Source organism: Lutra lutra, chromosome 12, assembly GCF_902655055.1.
Source record: "Lutra lutra chromosome 12, mLutLut1.2, whole genome shotgun sequence".
NCBI classification, from domain to species: Eukaryota; Metazoa; Chordata; class Mammalia; order Carnivora; family Mustelidae; genus Lutra; species Lutra lutra.
In genome coordinates, this window is record NC_062289.1 from 25,298,834 (window position 1) to 25,316,873 (window position 18,040).

Below are 18,040 nucleotides of genomic sequence, written 5' to 3' on the forward strand. Positions count from 1 at the left end.
TCTTGATTTCAACTCAGGTCTTGATCTCAGGGTCGTGAGTTCAAGCCCCGCACTGGGCTCCACGCTGGGCATGGAGCCTACTCTTTAAAAAAAAAAAAAAAAAAAAAAGTTTAGAGTCCAATGGCTGCCTGCCCACGTCTAGACAGAAATTATAGTATAATGTAACCTATGTATACAATGAAAGACACGAACAAGGCAAAATATTTTGTAGGTGATTATTTTTTTTCAGGGTGAGGCAGGAGATTTGGGTTTTATGGAGGAGAGGAAGATTGAGGATGATGCAGGTGAATAAAGCTTGGCTTTTTAAAAAGTCAGGTTTTTATTGTTGGAGGGCATTCTTGGCAGAGGGAATGTTATTGAGGAGGCTTGAGATGGCATGCAGCAGGCCACTGGGTGTTGTTGGAATATAAATTGTGAATAAGGGGGGCAGATCATGGTAGAACGAGGTACAGGGTCTGTGTCTTGAAGCATCTGGTGACCTGTACTTACAGCACTTGAGGTTTTTTTTTTGATACCTAGTGTTCAGCTAAAGCAGTTGAAAAGATTTAAGCCAGGAGAGGGAAGGAGGGGGTTTAGTCAGCTCCGTTTGACAGCAGTCTATCTAGAGTTTGGATTGGAGAGAAATAAGATTGGATGTAGAAATACTAGTTAGAAGGGGCACATGCACCCGAATGTTTATAGCAGCAATGTCTACAATAGCCAAACTATGGAAAGAACCTAGATGTCCATCTACAGACGAATGGATAAAGAAGATGTGGTATATATACACAATGGAATACTATGCAGCCATCAAAAGAAATGAAATCTTGCCATTTGCGACGACGTGGATGGAACTAGAGGGTATCATGCTTAGCGAAATAAGTCAGTCGGAGAAAGACAACTATCATATGATCTCCCTGATATGAGGGAGAGGAGATGCAACATGGGGGGTTGAGGGGGTAGGAGAAGAGTAAATGAAACAAGATGGGATTGGGAGGGAGACAAACCATAAGTGACTCTTAATCTCACAAAACAAACTGAGGGTTGATGGGGGGAGGGGGTTGGGAGAGGGGGTGGGGTTATGGATATCGGGGAGGGTATGTGCTATGGTGAGTGTTGTGAAGTGTGTAAACCTGGCGATTCGCAGACCTGTACCCCTGGGGATAAAAATATATGTTTATAAAGCTGTAAAAAAAAAAAAAAAAAGAAAGAAAGGAGGACCCCCAAGTTTTGTAGCAACATGGACGGGACTGGAAGAGATTATGCTGAGTGAAATAAGTCAAGCAGAGAGATTCAAGTATCATATGGTTTCACTTATTTGTGGAGCATAACAAATAGCATGGAGGACAAGGGGAGATGGAGAGGAGAGGGGAGTTGAGGGAAATTGGAAGGGGAGGTGAACCATGAGAGACTATGGACTCTGAAAAACGATCTGAGAATTTTGAAGGGGTGGGGGGTGGGAGGTTGGGGGCACCAGGTGGTGGGTATTGTAGAGGGCACGGATTGCATGGAGCACTGGGTGTGGTGCAAAAAAATAATGAATACTGTTATGCTGAAAAAAATAAAAAAATTAAAAAAAAAAAAAAGAAATACTAGTTAGGAAGGTTGAAAGAAGTTCAGGAGTGAGTTTTAATTTAGTAAGCTGGTTTAACTGAACCGAGATGATGAAATAATGACCAAAAGCATGACAAGGAGTACAGAAAAGAGGAAACATCAGAGAGGTAGGCTGTGCAATCGAGTGGACCCAGAGATTGGTTAAAAAAAAGCATACACATGAGTATCCTGGGCTTTGGCCCTGGGTTCTTGATGTGGTCCCCAAAAGGAAGTAGAAAGAAGCAATAAGTGGGTTTCAAGTACTGGGAAAGATGGGTTCAGTTTTGAACACGTGGAGTTTGAGGTACCAGTGAGGCGTCTAAGTGGAGATGGCCAGGAAGCAATTGGATATAAAGATAAGAAGGAGTTCACTGGAGAGACCAAGAGGAGAACTGTCGCTGTAGCAGTCACCAGCATGTTAGTAATGTTAACATGTTAGTAATGATTGGTGAAGGAGGACACAGGGAGTGGGAAGAGGAGGAAGTCAATGGTGGAACTGTGGGGAACACGCCCATTGTTGAAAGATATATTCTGAGGAGGCAGATTGTGGGAATGAGTAGAAGAAGATATAGACTGGAAACAAGGTGTTGTAGGAACCGAGGGGAATAAGAATTTCGTGAAGGAATAGGTGTCAGTAGTGTCCAAAGCCAGAAGTCACATGCTTTTGGTTGGCTTTGGAAATTAGACCGTCATTTAGAGCGGTTTGGGACAGAGAAACACTTCTACGGGAATGATAATTTGCCTCTTACCCTTGCCACTTACTCTGTGACCTGGGAAAGCCATTTTACCTCTGGCTCTTAATTTGTAAAGGTATGGAAACCCTCTCACTGGGTTTCAGTCTGTGATCTGTGGAGCCTCCAGCTTCAGAAAAGGTGCTTTGAGGGCCATCAAGGAGATCTGGTGTTTGATCAGATATTTACTGGGGGAAAGAGGTACAGGTATTCTACTGACTCAAACAGAGCAGCTAGGGCAGCTTAATTTTTTTTTTTTTTGTCTGTTTTATGTATTTCACTTCAGTGTAAGATTTCATTTGAAAAAAACACAGAATAAAATAAGATTTAAAAACTGCTGGTCTACAGGGACCATAAGAGACGGACACATTAAAAGTTATATAATTAATAGCTAATGTTCAAAATTCCTATACTAAATGAAGATCGTAGTATGTATTGACTTATGGTTTGGATTTTATTAGAGGTCACCATTAGAGTCCGAGTTTATGTGATAATAACAGTTGTTATTCTCATTAGGAATGAAGACTGAACTTGTACAAAGCTCTACTCTATTTCATATTTTGTTAAAAAAAAAATTTGTGTGTCTTACCAGGTTCTGACTCTGAAGATCTTTTGGAAGAATTGCTCTGTTGTTTGATGCAGTTGATCACTGATATTCCACTCCTGTAAGTTCTGGCCAAGCCAGGATTTGCTTTATCTTCTTTGTATATTGAAGATGGTGACTGATCATGTTGAAGAGTTTCTGAACGCAATTCCTATATGCTGTAAAGTGTTCTTTGTAAAGCAGTTACTCTCAATTTTTTAAAAAAATTGTCTCTCTGGAGCCTTTTCAGACATTTTTGTAATTGCCTCTCCCCACTAGTGAAATTTGAATACCCCAGATACACTGAATGTCTCTTTATATACTGTGGCCCTTTGGAGGGCCACAGATCATTATAATATCTGTGAAGTTTTTCACCCCCGAAGAATCAGTTTTCACTCTCTTAGGAGTGATATCACCCCATGGAGAATGCATATTTTAAAGGAATTATTATTATTTTTTAAAATATTGTATTTTTAAGTAATCTCTTAATTAAGAGCCAACATTGGGCTCACATTTAATAATCCTGAGATCAAGAGTCACATGCTCTACTGACCAAGCCAGTCAGGCACCCCTAAAGGAATTATTTTTTGAATAAAGAAGAAGAGTGTAAGATTGATCATGATGGAATTGCTGTGAACATGGGGATATCATTGGATGTGTGCTGCTTGCCTGTGGCCCACAAAGGAAGGACCAGGTATTCATGAGAAGACGGCTTCCCGGCCTCTGTTGTGCATAAGTACAGCATCCAGAATTGTAATCTAGATTTAGAAACGAGAACTACCAAGCCCTGTGGTAGGTCGGTCTGCTGATGCGCACCTGGAAGGCAGGGCTGAAGCCACTGAGGAATCACCCGGTGGCGAAGGGCACAGGGGAGAGGGTCCCATGCGGGTGGAGCTCGTGTGGCAGACACAGGTAACTGGAATTTCTGATGTCCTTCCTTGTCTTCTTTCTGACACATCTCCAATATTATTTGGGGGCCATCGTGTGCCCCGCTTAGTTCTCAGGCCCCACGGGAACTAAATGTGGCCCTGTGACGTGGTTTGGGTCAGTGCTGTGTGAGCAGAAGTTGTGAGCTTGCAGGGCGTGTATCTCCAGCTTTTTGGCCTGCTGCCCTTCTCTTCCTTCCTGGGATGCAGAGGCAGTGCTGGGGCCATCTTGAAACGATGATGACGAGTGCCACATGCAAAGAATAGGGTCCCAGGAGTATGGGATTTGAATGATGCTGTGGAACTATTATACGAGCCCTACATGGCTTATCTTTGGATTTCTTCTTAAGTGCAAAAAAAATAGACACTTATTTTGGTTAAGCCACTGTGGTTTGGTTTCTGTTACATGTGGTCAGATGTGGGAAGGGAAACACATAGATTGTCTACTGTTTACTTGTCATTGTATGTGTGATGCTTCATGTGTTCTTGATTTAATTTTTTAAAATAGTTCCATCTCTATTGTGTTTATGTCATTACTAAATACCTGGGGTTTAGTATATATCCTCAGTGAGGACATTCTTCCCCCCTCCTTTGTTAATAAAATGTCTTGGTGAAGTTAAGGGGAACGGAAGTAGTAAATCTCTTCAGCTGGTAAGTAAGACTTGAATATAGTGAATAGACCAGTCACTTAAACACTCTTGAGGAGCAAGCAGACAGTGTTGTAATATATCAAACATTTCAGTGTTTTAATGTGTTTATACTTTTTAAATGAACTGAAAATGCACAGACAACCAGATGTCTTGTATTATGTACACTCAGCTTTAACCAGCTGCTGAAACAATTTCTCATGATTTAATGTTCTTGGAACTCCATCCTACAAGAAGGTTTGTCTTGGTAACAGTTTCCATGTGAAACCAAATTACTATTTAAATATTTCATTTACTATAACCATCGTGCAATGTTGTGGATCAGCTTCTGACTGAAGGGGGATTATGAACTTGAAAAGTGGGGACGCTCTCATTCCTGACTGTCCTCAGTCTCACGGTAGACTTGGCACGTCGGCACGTTTAACGTCGGCGTGCCCCCGCACCATCAGCAGGTGCGCAGCAAGAGGAGTGCGACGTTTGTGTCCACCCAGGGCAGTTCAGAACTCACTTAAACATTTCTTGTGAGGCTGTGAAACCATCCCGTTAATATTGGAAGCCAGTGATTACCAAGAGCATAGACAGATACTTAGAGATCTATACACTAAGTTTGAAATGATTCTTTATTATTAAGAGAACATTCAACTGCAGTGGTTTAGATAAACTCCCAGAATTTGTAGGAATTCACTTGTAATAAAGCTTGACTTTCAAGTAGTTAGTAGATACTGCTTCTCAGAAAGATTGGGTGTGTTGATAAGATTCTCATTCTCTGAGATTCTAATCTTTAAAGTCTGATTGAAATACACATCTTCTAGGAATCCTTTCTAAATTCCGTACTTCTCAGCATTTATATATTTAAAATAAAGATTAAGTAATTCACAGGCTCATCACTTGATATTTTTCAGCGTATATTGTGTTGATCCCACTGAAACTGAAATGAATCTGCCAGAAGTAAAAGCCTGTTTCTGTTATACCTTGTCCATGATCTTAGGGAAGTGCATGGGAGGGGATAAAGTAAGATGAAGACGCTAATAGAATGCATAACAGAAAGAACGTGGTTTGGCATGCCAGGGTCGAAAGCGCAACACTTAGAAAATTTGTGACGTGGATCGGTTCTCACGGTGTTACTGTTGAGACGCTGAATGAGACCCCGGTGACTCAGCTCAGTGACGGGGTTTCGGATGGTCCCGGCAGCCGAGCCATCCATCTGTATATGGTGATACTTTTGTCAACCATTTCTTGTCCTGCCCCTTTCTCTAGTGCCACCACTCCAAACAGGTCCCTGTGAAGTCTCCTCGGAGTGGGCCATCCTGCTGGCCCTGGGCCAGACATACAGCCTCTTCCTCTGACATCCATTTCTGTGTTCTTCTTAGCAACCTGTCAACTCAACCGTTTAGTTCTTAGCCTGGCCCTCATTTGCAGATTTTCAGTTATAATTTTATAAGAATGTTTATCTTTTTTTTTTTTTTAAAGATGTATGTATGTATTTATTTATTTATTTGTGGGGTGGGGGAGAGGGAGAGAGAGCGAACACGAGAGGGAGAGAGAATCTCAAACAGACTCTGCACTGAGCCCGATGTGGGGCCCGATCCCACACGAACCTGAGATCATGACCTGAGCTGAAACCAAAAGTCAGATCCCAACTTACTGAGCCACCTAGGTGCCCCAGAACATTTATCTTTTTTTTTTTTTATAAGTTCTATATTGATAAAGCTGAGACATTCCTAGTCGATTGTCTTCACTGCCTTTTTCTGGGTGTGTCTAATTGTGTAATGTGACTTTGTCCTCCTCTCTAGTACAGGGGTACTGTTGTTATCTGCTGACCTCGTCCATCTCCCTCCTGCTGCTTTAGTCACATCGGTGTCCATGCTAATTTGGGACAGACCAACCCACCCCTGTCCCCAGGGCCTTTGCCCCTGCTGCTGCTGCTTCCTCATTGACTATCTTCTCTCAGATATCTGCATGGCTCCTTCCTGACTTTCAAGCTTCCTTCTGCTCAGGGGAGGTCTGCTTCTCAGGAATAACCGCTCGGACCACCCTAACATAGGACCACGCTTCTCATTCTCTGTTCTGTCATCTGCTTTGTTCGTTGTCTTTATCCTGAACATGGCTTTGCACGTTGTCTGTTATCTCTCTTGCTTGTATTTCTCAAATAACATTAGAAGGATGACTGTGAAAACAAGGACTAATCTCATGCCTGCATTGGTTTTGCTCACTGCCGTTACCCTTAGTATTCAGGCTGGTGTGGCATGTGGTAAACTCGACAAATATTTGTTGACTGAGTAAAATGGTAGGGGCACAACCTGTTCAGTGCGCTTAAAGCATTTTGTTTGTCGTCATCTAGTCTGTACAGAAACACAGTATAGTGCTAAGGCGCGTTCCATTGCAAATGCAGTGGCTCAGAACCCTTTCCAGTTGGTATATTGTATTATAAAAATTAGGTGTCTCATAGACAGGAGAAATAGAAAGGGGCTATAGAAGCAGAAACACTGAGAACTAATATCCTCAGATATTTCCAAATAGCAGTATTTGAGGAAGTGGTAGATGAGTTATATAAATGTTGAGTGTTCCAGGACTATGTAGTGTAGGGACAATCAGCTTTATAGCTCAGCAGTCCTTACATTTTCCCTTAACAGTATAATAATCTCTCTTTTTGTTAAGTTCATTCTGAAAAATGTATATTGGGACTATGGCATTTGTCTGTAAGGTACTAGGCCCTAGACAAAGAAAGGTGTGGCTTCTGGAGCTTAGAGATGGACAGATAATATAGAAAGATAGTCCATGAGGCACCTGAGTGTCTCAGTCAGTTAAGCATCTGCCTTTGGCTCAGGCCATGATCCCGCAGTCCTGGGATCCAGCCCGCATCGGGCTCCCTGCTCAGCGGGGAGGGAGCCTGCTTCTCCCTCTGCCTGCCGCTTGTGCTCTCTCTCCCTGCTTGTGCACATTCTCTCTCTCACAAATGAGTAAAATCCTTAAAGATAGCCCAGGAGGAGGAACTGTTCCTAAGTTCGAGAGTCATTTGGAACTGTAGTGATTAGTAGTGACTGTCAGCAAAGAGCCAGAGAGGGGCCTGCTCAGGACCTCTTGGGTGGAAATAATGTATCTGAAGAATCACAAGTGCATTTAGTTTGAGTAGAGCAGACAGGTTGTGGGAAATTAGGGATGGACAAGCTGTGTTGTTTGACGGGGCAGAGACTTTATTTTTTTTTTCTTAAGGTTTTACTTATTTATTTGACAGAGAGACAGTGAGAGAGGGAACACAAGCAGGAGGAGTAGGAGAGGGAGAAGTAGACTTCCTGCCAAGAAGAGAGCCCTGCTCGGGGCTCGATCCCAGGACCCTGGGGATCATGACCTGAACTGAAGGCAGAGGCTTAACAACTGAGCCACCCAGGTGCCTGAGCCTTGAATTTTAGAAGGACTAACTGTTTGATTACATTTAGAGTTCTCTGTTTATTAAGATGTAAAAGAATATGTTCTTTTATATTTGTATATATACTCTTTATATAATACTTTTTAATATTATATATATATATATATATATATATACACACACACACACTCTTTCTCTAAAATCCATTCTGGAAGTATTTGGGGAGGAATGGAACTGATTAAGAATCTTATTTATGAGATTAGCTTTCTTCATAGGGTTTCTGAAATGTAATAAAATGATAGGAAATGCATATTTATGATTCAACCCGTAAATTTACGACGTTGGCTTCACTGTTATACTGTGGAAAATTTGAACATTGAAAACTCTTGTTGCTAACCGTGAGAAGGTGGTTCAAGAATGTGAAAAGCCGTGAACGGTTAATGGAGGAGAATGAAGGAACTGGAGGGACCTGGGTTGGCCTTGAAGGGCTTAACTGTTGGAAAAATGCCTGTTGATACTTCAGCACCCTCCAGATGCAGCCTCTGCAGAGCGGGTGCCTAAAGCAAGTCAGCGTTTAAGTTTTAGGTGCTGGAAGGGAAATATCTAGTATAGCTTTCTAGTTCAATCAGGGGAGGTATTTAAGTCCTTACAAGCACTGAATTAAAGGTGATAGCATTTCCATACGCCAAGACAGTATTATATAATAAGTTCACAATAGCATTTTAGGTGGAAAATTGATTTCTGGTGTGGTGAGGAGGGGAGGATCTCAGTTAAATTTTTAAAAATATGCAGACCTTTACATGTTTATTGAAGTCTGACTTAAATATAGCTAGTACTACAAATAATGTTGATTTTAGGGGTGCCTGGGTGGCTCAGTCATTAGGCGTCTGCCTTCAGTTCAGGTCATGATCCCGGGATCCTGGGATGAAGCCTCGCATCGGGCTCCCTGCTCAGCGGGAAGCCTGCTGCTCCCTCTCCCACTCCCCCTGCTTGTGTTCCCTGTCTCGCTGTGTCTCTCTCTGTCAAATAATAAAATCTTTAAAAAAAAGTTGATTTTGTAAGTTACATGCTCAGATTGTTCATAACTCGTGAATTATTGTTCATGATTATCATTAAGAAGTGTAGAAGTATTCTGTAATAGGAGAAAAACCTCTCTGGTTCTGAATGCAGAAGATGGGGCTCGAATCTGGCTCTCCTCCTAACTGGCAATGTCACTCCACACCTCTGGTTTCTCATTTTGAAAGTAGGGGTAACAGATCAGAACTCATTTCTTGGAAAAGACATTTGAAGACATCTAGTTCAGCTGTTCAGTATTTTAGAGAAGGAAATTGAAGTGCCTCAGTTTGGAGACCAACTTCTGTAGCTGTTGGAGGAAGAGCCAGGCTGTACGTACCTCGTCTCCTTCAGTGCCGTGGAGGGGACAGGGGCCGAGAGGGAGCGTCTCCTCCTCTGTCTGGTGCCCTCCCTGCCTACTGTGTTGCTTCAGACTGTGTTGGGGACCAAAGCAGTGCACTTGAAGATGCTTTTGTAAATTGTAAAATGCTTTAGGATTATAAAAGTGTGTTGTCTTACCCATACTAAGTACTCAGAAACATTGAATATATTTGCTTTCTGAGCTAATTTTCCTATTTTAAATTTCTCAGTATAAAAGAGTAGCAGTAGCTCACTAACAAGTCCAGTAGGCATAGGACTCAGGATGTGAGAGATTCAAAAGAACAAGGCTGACTCATCTGGAAGCTGAAGGAAGTTTCTGTAGTGCCTGGCTTCTTAGGAGGGCTGGTGCTCTCCCGGCATTAGGTGTGGCAGAAAGACTAGCAGCCGCAAGAGCCGGGTCCTGGATCCTGGCTGTCATTTTGCCTGTGTTTGCCTATTGTAGGTTATGGGCTATTTAGGGCCAGATGAGCATTGGGTTTTTAGGACTAGAATTCAACTTTTCTTTATTCTAGCCCTTTCATTTTATATATGATGTCACTCAAGTACAGAGAAGGGAAGTGACTTTCCTAAGGTCAGTTTGCAGGATTCGTAGGTGGCCCTGAAAACACTTGACTCTGCCTTGAAAGAGTTTTTACTCTTATAAAGCCAAGACTGGTACAGAATACATTTGTTACTTTCTTTTGCTGTTATGAATACATGAATGGCAAAGTATGAAGGTGGCAGAGTACACTAATAATTGCAAACTTTCAATTCTACCACAAAGAGTTAATTTTCTTTTTAATTTTTTGTGTGACTTATATATATTAATTTTTTTTTTTAAAGATCTTATTTACTTATTTGACAGACAGCAAGAGAGGGAACACAAGCAGCAGGAGTGGAAGAGAGAGAAGCAGGCTTCCCACCGAGCAGGGAGCCCGATGCAGGGCTTAATCCCAGGACCCTGGGATCATGACCTGAGCCGAAGGCAGATGCTTAACTGACCGAGCCACCCAGGTGTCCCCATAATATGATACTTATATATATATTTCCTCATTACAAGTGAAATTGAACATCTCTTCACATATTCAGAAGCCATTTCTAACTTTTAATGAAGGTTTAGTAATCATTTTTAATTCCCGAGAGCTCTTCTCCTCTGATTGTTTCCTCTGTTTTACGAATGCAGCATTTTCAGTTAGCATGACAGCACTATGGGCACTCATATGACCATTTTGGTATATTTGCTTTATTATTATGTATCCATCTTTTTTTAATATTATATATGGATCTTATCAATCCAGTCTAATTTTTCATCTTTACGGTTATCTTTAAAAACTCAATTTGTTGAACTTTATTTCAGGAAGATATGTGGCTATATTTTTTTTGATACATTTGATGCAGTGTTAGATGTAGAACATTAGTTCTTTGAGAAATCTTGAAAATGTGGAGTGGATATTGAGTTTATTTGATCCACCCCCTTGATTTTTACATATGATGAAGTTGACAGGGAAGGTGGCTAATGGAGCTAGTGAGTGACCATTCTGAGACCAGAATCCAGATTTTTGATTCCTAACCTCCAGGCACTTTCTGTTTCACTGTTAAGACTTTCATAAACAAGAAGCATTCCCATGTCTTTGATTTTGTTACCTTTGAAAACTAGCCACCACCACCACTGACGGTATCTTTAACACATTCTACCACTTTGTAGTCTTCCCTTGTGTTTCACTTTCACACTCTCTCTGGTGGCATGACACTGATATTTCTTTATTTTTTTATTTTTTAAAGATTTTATTTATTTATTTGACAGAGAGAGATCACAAGTAGACGGAGAGGCAGGCAGAGAGAGAGAGAGAGAGAGGGAAGCAGTCTCCCTGCTGAGCAGAGAGCCCGATGCAGGACTCGATCCCAGGACCCTGAGATCATGACCTGAGCCAAAGGCAGTGGCTTAACCCACTGAGCCACCCAGGCGCCCCGACGCTGATATTTCTAAATTTTGGTTTTAATCCTTTGAACTTGTCTGTTATTTTTGTTAAACTTATGTTCCATTTACATACTGTCCGGTTTCTTACCCAGTAGTAAGTCAGAAGAGGATGTTTTTTTCCTCCATATTCATTGACTTTGTCCTTAGCCAACACTAACACCCATTTCATGAAGGCTTTTGTCTTTATCCAAGTGTTCCACTCTGCCTCAGCAGAGCAGCACAAGGTCAAGGCGCCTGTCTTTTTTTTTTTCTTCACATGAAATTAATAACTTGCTCCAACAGTAGTTTGTTTTAGGACATTTCCAGCTCAGATGGTGGAAAGTTCTTGGGATAATATGGCAGCCAGAGCAACACTTTGGCTTTTTAAAGTTGACTTTGTTTTGGCGATTGTGTGATGAAAATCTTCTGAAGATCATACAAGGACATTAAAACAAGAAAGATCTGTTGGCTTAAAACATTTTTCATCTTCTAAAAACCACCACACTCAGCATGGTAGCATTTTGGTTTCTTTCAAGTATTGACCTGTCTGGCTCTTTTCCCTGATTATTTGGCATTTAGGATAGGCCAATTAATACATTTAGATTTTGTTTTCACAGAAGTCTAACATTGCCTTGAATTCCCTTTTTTGAGCATTATAGAAAGTTACAGCAAGAAATGACAGTAGAGATCATCTTGCCTGATGTACTTATTTAAAAATAGGAAAACTGAGACCCAAAGGGATTATTTGTTGAAATTGAAAGAATGAGTTTAATAGAGAGCTGAGAAGCAGAGCCTGGGTCTCCTGATTTTGGCTCAGTGACTTTTATAGCATACCACAGTCTGATTTAATTTTGTTTGCTCTTATTTCAATATGTCCTTAGAGTTGAATCAAGAAAACTTTAATTTTAACATTTATGACAGTCTTCTATTTTTAGTTCTTGATTAATTTAATTTTAGAGCATATTGCTTAAATATCCAAACGCATGAAAATATATGTGAACAGTCTCCTGCCTACACTGGTCCTCCATCTGTCCAGCTGTCCCATTTGCTTCCATAAGGAACCACTGTGCTTAGTGTCTTACATGTCCTTCCTGAGGATGTTTCATGCGACGTAGATGTGGTTATGAACACAGAATCTTATTTCTCCCTGCAGTCACACAAAAGGTGGGAAATTGTGCATACTGTTTTGAACTTTCCTCTTTTTCCAGTTGAAAGTCTATCCTGGCAGCTTCTGTACACATGCATTTAAAGAGCTTTCTCATTTTTGTTACGAGAATATTCAACTACCCCAAAGTTTACCCTTTCAGAGTATATCATTAGGTGGTTTTTAGTATATTCACAAAAATTGTGAAATTGTCATCACCATCAAATTTTGGATCTTCACCACCGCGCAGAGAAACCCTGTACCCATGAGCAGCCACTCCTCATTTCTCCTTCTGCCCGGCCCTAGTAACAGCTAATCTGCTATCTCTGTGGATTTGCCCTTTTGGGACATTTCCTACTAATGGACTTAGACCTAGGCTATGTGGTCTTTTATGTCTGGCTGCTTTCACTTAGCACAATGAATTTAAGGTTCACCCCTGTTGTAGCAAGTCCCAGTACTTCATTCCCTTTTATTACTGAGCCATATCCCATTGTATGCGTACACCGCATTTTGTTTATCCATTTGTAAGATGGTAAACATTTGGGTTGTTTCTTTTTTTTGGCCATAACGAATAATGCTGCTCCGAGCACTCCTGTACAAGGTTTTGGGTGGACTGGGCATGTATCTACAAGTAAAATGGCTATTCATCTGGTAATTGTTTAACTTTCCTCAGAGGCTTCATCATTTTATATTCCCATTAGCCTTGCATATGAGCTCTATCTAATTTCCTACATCCTTTCTCATTCTTCTAAAAAAAAAACCCCAACAACAGTATGATCTGTGGTAGGCAATATCAAATTATATGTAATCATTCCCCTCTTGTTGGACATTAGAGTTATTAACGTTGGTTTTTTTTTTTTGCTCCTATCCATTGCTCATTTTCATATTGGGTCTCTTGTATCTGTTTCTAGGATCCATTTTATATTTAGGAAGATTAGTTCTTTGTGACATGAATTTAAAGTATATGTTTTTCTAAATTTGCCTTTTGACTTATTGGCTTATAGTATGCTTTTGTTTTGCCATAATAAAGTTTTAAACATGGTTTTTAAGAATTTGAATTTATCTGTCTTTACAGTTTTTAGGCCTTCTGGATGGGCTTTTTGGCTCATTGCTGACCTTTTTGGCCCTTTTTTCCACTGGTTGCCTTCGTGCACTTTTCATTCTAGCCCCATTTGGCTTCCTTAAATATGCTAAATATCCTTAAATAAAAATGTTTCTAGCTCAGAGCCTTTGCATGTGCTGTTCCCTCTCTCTGGCAGACCCTTCTCTTGCCTCCTTACTTCTTTCAAGTCTTTGCTCAAATGTCAACTTCATGTTGAGTCTTTTTTTTTTTAAATTGTAACACATCTTTGATTGATTGTCAGTGGCCCCCCAGATTCATTCTCCTCCTCTTTATTAGACTTTGGCTGGGCAGAAGCTGTCCAGGTAAAGGTGTTGCTGGTCAGCCTCGCTAGCCAGCTAGGTCGAGATACATGTGTACCCCGGGAAGTGATATATACAACATTTGTATTACTTAAAAAGAATTGACGTGCCTTGGAGTGATTTTTCTCCCTTCTCTCTGATGGGAAATGATAGCAGGAACAAACTTGGAAGTACATGCAGAGGGTGACAGAACTTCCTTTCCAGCATGGCCTTTGTATTTTATTGAGTAGATCCTGCTTTATCGGATTGTTAAGTGGCAGAGAAATGAACTTTGATCTGGTTTAAAAGATGATTTTGGACTTCTTTTATAGTGGTTTAGCATAACTATTCCTTACCCTTCCTCCCTAACCAGGTACTCCTGTCCAGCCTTCATGCACTGATTGTTTCCTTCAGAACATTTATAACCTTTTAGTTTATTATATAGCATATTTATTTGCCTGACCATCTAGAATATAAGCTCCAGGAGGCCTGGCATATAATAAGTGCTCAGTGAATATTTGGAATGAATGGTTGGCAAGGCCTTCTATAAAGCATGTTATAAGAGAACCTTCCATCTTGTCCTATAGGGTTTTTTTTTTTCCCTTTAAGATTTAAACTTCTGATATATTTGGGATTTCTTTTAGTTTAGGGTCTGAGATATAGATTCAAGCTTTTGGTTTTTTTTCCCCCTTTTAGAAGGCTATATAGTTGTTCCAACAGTGTGTATGTATCTCACTATCTTTTTAGTATCATATTGATGAAGTCCATTTATAACTTGTCTAACAATGATTTACAAATAAGAAATGCCTGCTTGTCTCCTCAGTAGATTTCTTCTAGGAAGATCATTGTATTCTCAGTCATTATCAAATCTGAGTGACTGTAATATATTTAAACTGCTTTTTATTCTGTGCACACATAAAAAGATGCTAGATGCTCTTCTTTCTAGGTAATTTTTTTGTTTCTCTAAATCTTATATTTTTATTCATATTAAATGGTATGTTGACATGTGGAATAGCTTGGTTTTTAGCTCATGGTTGTAGGCTATTTTGTGAATAGGAATTGCAAATGCTGTGTGTGCTCTGCCACCAAGCTTTACATTGAGTGAAAAGTTTTTTACCAAAGTATGTATTTGCTTTTTATGGTTATTACAAATTAGAGGTGCCTGTGAGTGTTGGAATGCTGTTTGTTTCTTCTGTAGGAGCAATATTTCTAGGTGTAAAATCTTTCAAATAGTGTTTAAATGCTTTTAATGACTAAATGCTTTTAAACGATCTGTGACCATTCACTCTGCCAGTATTTAAACGTTTAACTTACATCTTTGATGCGCAAATGTGATAGTTAATTTTGTGTGACAGCTTGACTGAGCTGAGGGGTGCCCAGAGGTCAAACATGATTTCATTTTTTCTGGGTGTGTCCATGAGTATGTTTCTGGAAGCAATTAGCATCTGAATTGGTAGACTTCGTCAAAAAGATCAGACTCACCAGTGCTGGGATCCAGTCTGTTGAGGGCATGAGTAGAACACAGAGATGGAGGAAGGGTGAATTTGCTGTCCTGCTTGAGCTAAGACATCCGTATTCTACTATCCTTGGACACTGGTGCTCCTGATTCTCCGGCCTTCATACTTAGACCAGGGTTTTTCTGGTTCTCAGGCCTTTGGGTCTTGATGCGTACTGTACCACTGGCTTTCCTGGGCCTCCGCCTTGCAGATGCCTTGTAATGGAACTTCTCAACTTCTGTAATTGTATGAGCCAATCCCTTATAGTAAATCTCTTTTTGTATATATCTCTTCATATATTGTGGATTGTTTCTCTGCAGACCCCTAACTAATACAGTAAGTGTGGCTAACTTACTGCTGTGATCTGAATGTTTATGTCCTCCCCGAATTCATAACCTCCAAAGTGATGGTATTTGGGGAGGTGGGGGATGGTTAGGTCATGAAAGCAAAGCCTTAATGGACGGGATTAGTGTCCTTGTAAAAGATACCCAGGAAAGGTACCTTGCCCCTCTTCCACCGTGTGATAACAGCAAAAAGATGCTCGCTGTCTGTGAACCAGAAGGGTAACTCTCATCAGATGCTGAATCTGCAGGTGCCTTGATCTTGGACTTTCCAGACTTCAGAACTGTGAGAAGAGAGTCTTTTGTTCATAAGCCACCCAGTCTCTGTTAGTTTTATTGCAGTCCGCAAGCACTAAGATACTCATGTTGGATTGTTTTTCCCTAGTTGCAGTCTCTGTTACTTTGACTGTTTGCAGTAAAGTGAGAGAGAGAGAGGAATCATTAAGAAGACCTATGGTCAAAACGAGATTAGATATTATCCTCAGACTATTACTTATGAAATTCTTTTCCCAGGAAATTTCACAGTAGAGATAATCAGTTTGGAGCAAATCTGTCTCCCACTCATTTTCTTCATGCCCTTCCCATTTAAAAAGTTTAAAGTAATAAAAATGGTCCTATAATCTCATCTCTCAAGGTGGCTTTTTAAATTTTTTGCCTGTTAGCATCTGCATGCATATATTCATTCATATGGTACATAATCTTCTGCTGTCTTTGCTCAGTGTTGTGTCATGAAGCAAATAGTTCCATACTTTATGGAACTACATAAATATGTTTCAAAAGTAGATGGGATAATGTTTTGTAAGGCTAGCCTAACCCCGATATTAAAACCCAACAAACATTACATAAAAAGAAAATTACAGACTTCTGTCTTTTATCAGTATAGGAGAAAAAGCTCTTAAAAATAAACAGTAAGTTGGGGTGCCTGGATGGTTCAGTTGATTAAGCGTCCAACTCTTGGTTTTAGCTCAGGTCATGGTCTCAGGGTCATGAGATCAAGCCCCACGTCAGGCTCTATGCTCAGTGCAGAGTCTGCTTGAGATTCTCTGCCTCTCCTCCTCCTTCAGTCCCTCCTTTGGCTCATGCTAGCACTCACTCTCTCAAATAAATAAATAAAATCTTTATTTTTGTTATTTTTTTAAAAATGTATTTATTTGAGAGAGAGCATGCACGTGTGCATGAGAAGGAGGGCGAGGGAGAAGCAGACGCCCTGCTTAGCAGGGACTCTGATGTGGGGCCCCGATCCCAGGACTCTGAAATCATGACCTGAGCTGAAGGCAGAGGCTTTAACCCACTGAGCCACCCAGGCGCTCTAAATAAAATCTTTAAAAAAATAATTAGTAAGTTGTATCCAGCGATATATGGAAAGGGGAGTACATCATCATCAGTGTGGTTTACCTGAAGAATGTGATATGGTTAACACTTGAAATTCAATCAACGTAAATTGCTGCATTGACAGAATAAATTAGAAAAGCCATATGAGGTGTCTCAGTAAGTGTGGAAAAAGCATTTGACCAAATTCAACATCCATTCATGGAAAAAGAAAAGTGTTCTTGATTTAGGTTGCTATCACTGTCTCCAAGTTCTAAATCTAGAAGCCTGTCTTTCTTGATTAGTCTTCGTCTTTCTTGCCCGCTTTAAGCATCCGGTCTGTCACCGAGTGCTGCTAGTTTCATTTGTTCCGTGTCATTCAAGTCTGGTTGCTCTTTGCCATTTCTTCGGTCACTGTTTTCCTTGAGTCTTCACAGGGCTCCAGTGGGACAGTTTATTGCACACGCTTTGTTTCTTGAATTAATTAAAGCATTTCCCCACTTCTGTACGTCCGACTTCTGATGCCCCCTTCATTCCACTGTCCCTGATTTTGGACACATCAGGCAGAGGACTGAGTCGATCACATTCTTCACTTCAAGGGTCGTTATTTTCACTGGTTCCTGTGAGGCCCACCGCTCCCAGCATTTGGTGTTAATCCATTCACTTATTCCCGTTTATTCCCATTCCTTGATCTCCTTTCCTATAAACAGCCATTTTAAATGAGTTTAGTGCATTGTTTATTTGTATATATGTGCAACTAAATGTTATATACATGGGTTTTGTTTGTTTGTTTTTAAGTAGGGTTCATGCCCAGTGTTAGGAGTGCAGGTGCAGCCGGCATGCTTCCTGTGACTCCGAGATCTCTTGACGTTGTGCTTAAGCTCATTGCTGGGGCTGTGGTCTCATCTGAAGCCTCATCTAGGAGGGGGAGAGCCTGCTTTCTAGATTCCCACTTGCTGTTGTCAGGATTCAGTTACTTGAGGGAAATCGGACTTCAGTTTTTTTAGCTGTGGACTGGAGGCTTCTTTATTAGTTCTTTGTTGGGTGGACTTCTCCATATGTCAGCTCACAACAAGGTAGCTGGCTTACCGCAGAGAAAAAAAAAAAGAATAGGAAAAGAAAGGCAAGAGAGGGTGCCCAATGCAAACCATGGT

At 40.7% G+C, this 18,040-nt stretch overlaps 1 protein-coding gene across 2 annotated transcripts in view; it reads left to right on the plus strand.

Moving 5' to 3' along the window:
* The window catches only part of DYM (dymeclin), a 349,065-nt gene that overhangs the window by 83,854 nt on the left and 247,171 nt on the right, over positions 1–18,040 (plus strand). For both annotated transcript variants that reach the window (XM_047696791.1, XM_047696790.1), the window contains exon 6: positions 2,896–2,968. In XM_047696791.1, coding sequence (XP_047552747.1) covers positions 2,896–2,968 — 73 coding nt within the window. The remainder of the gene's footprint in view (positions 1–2,895; positions 2,969–18,040) is intronic.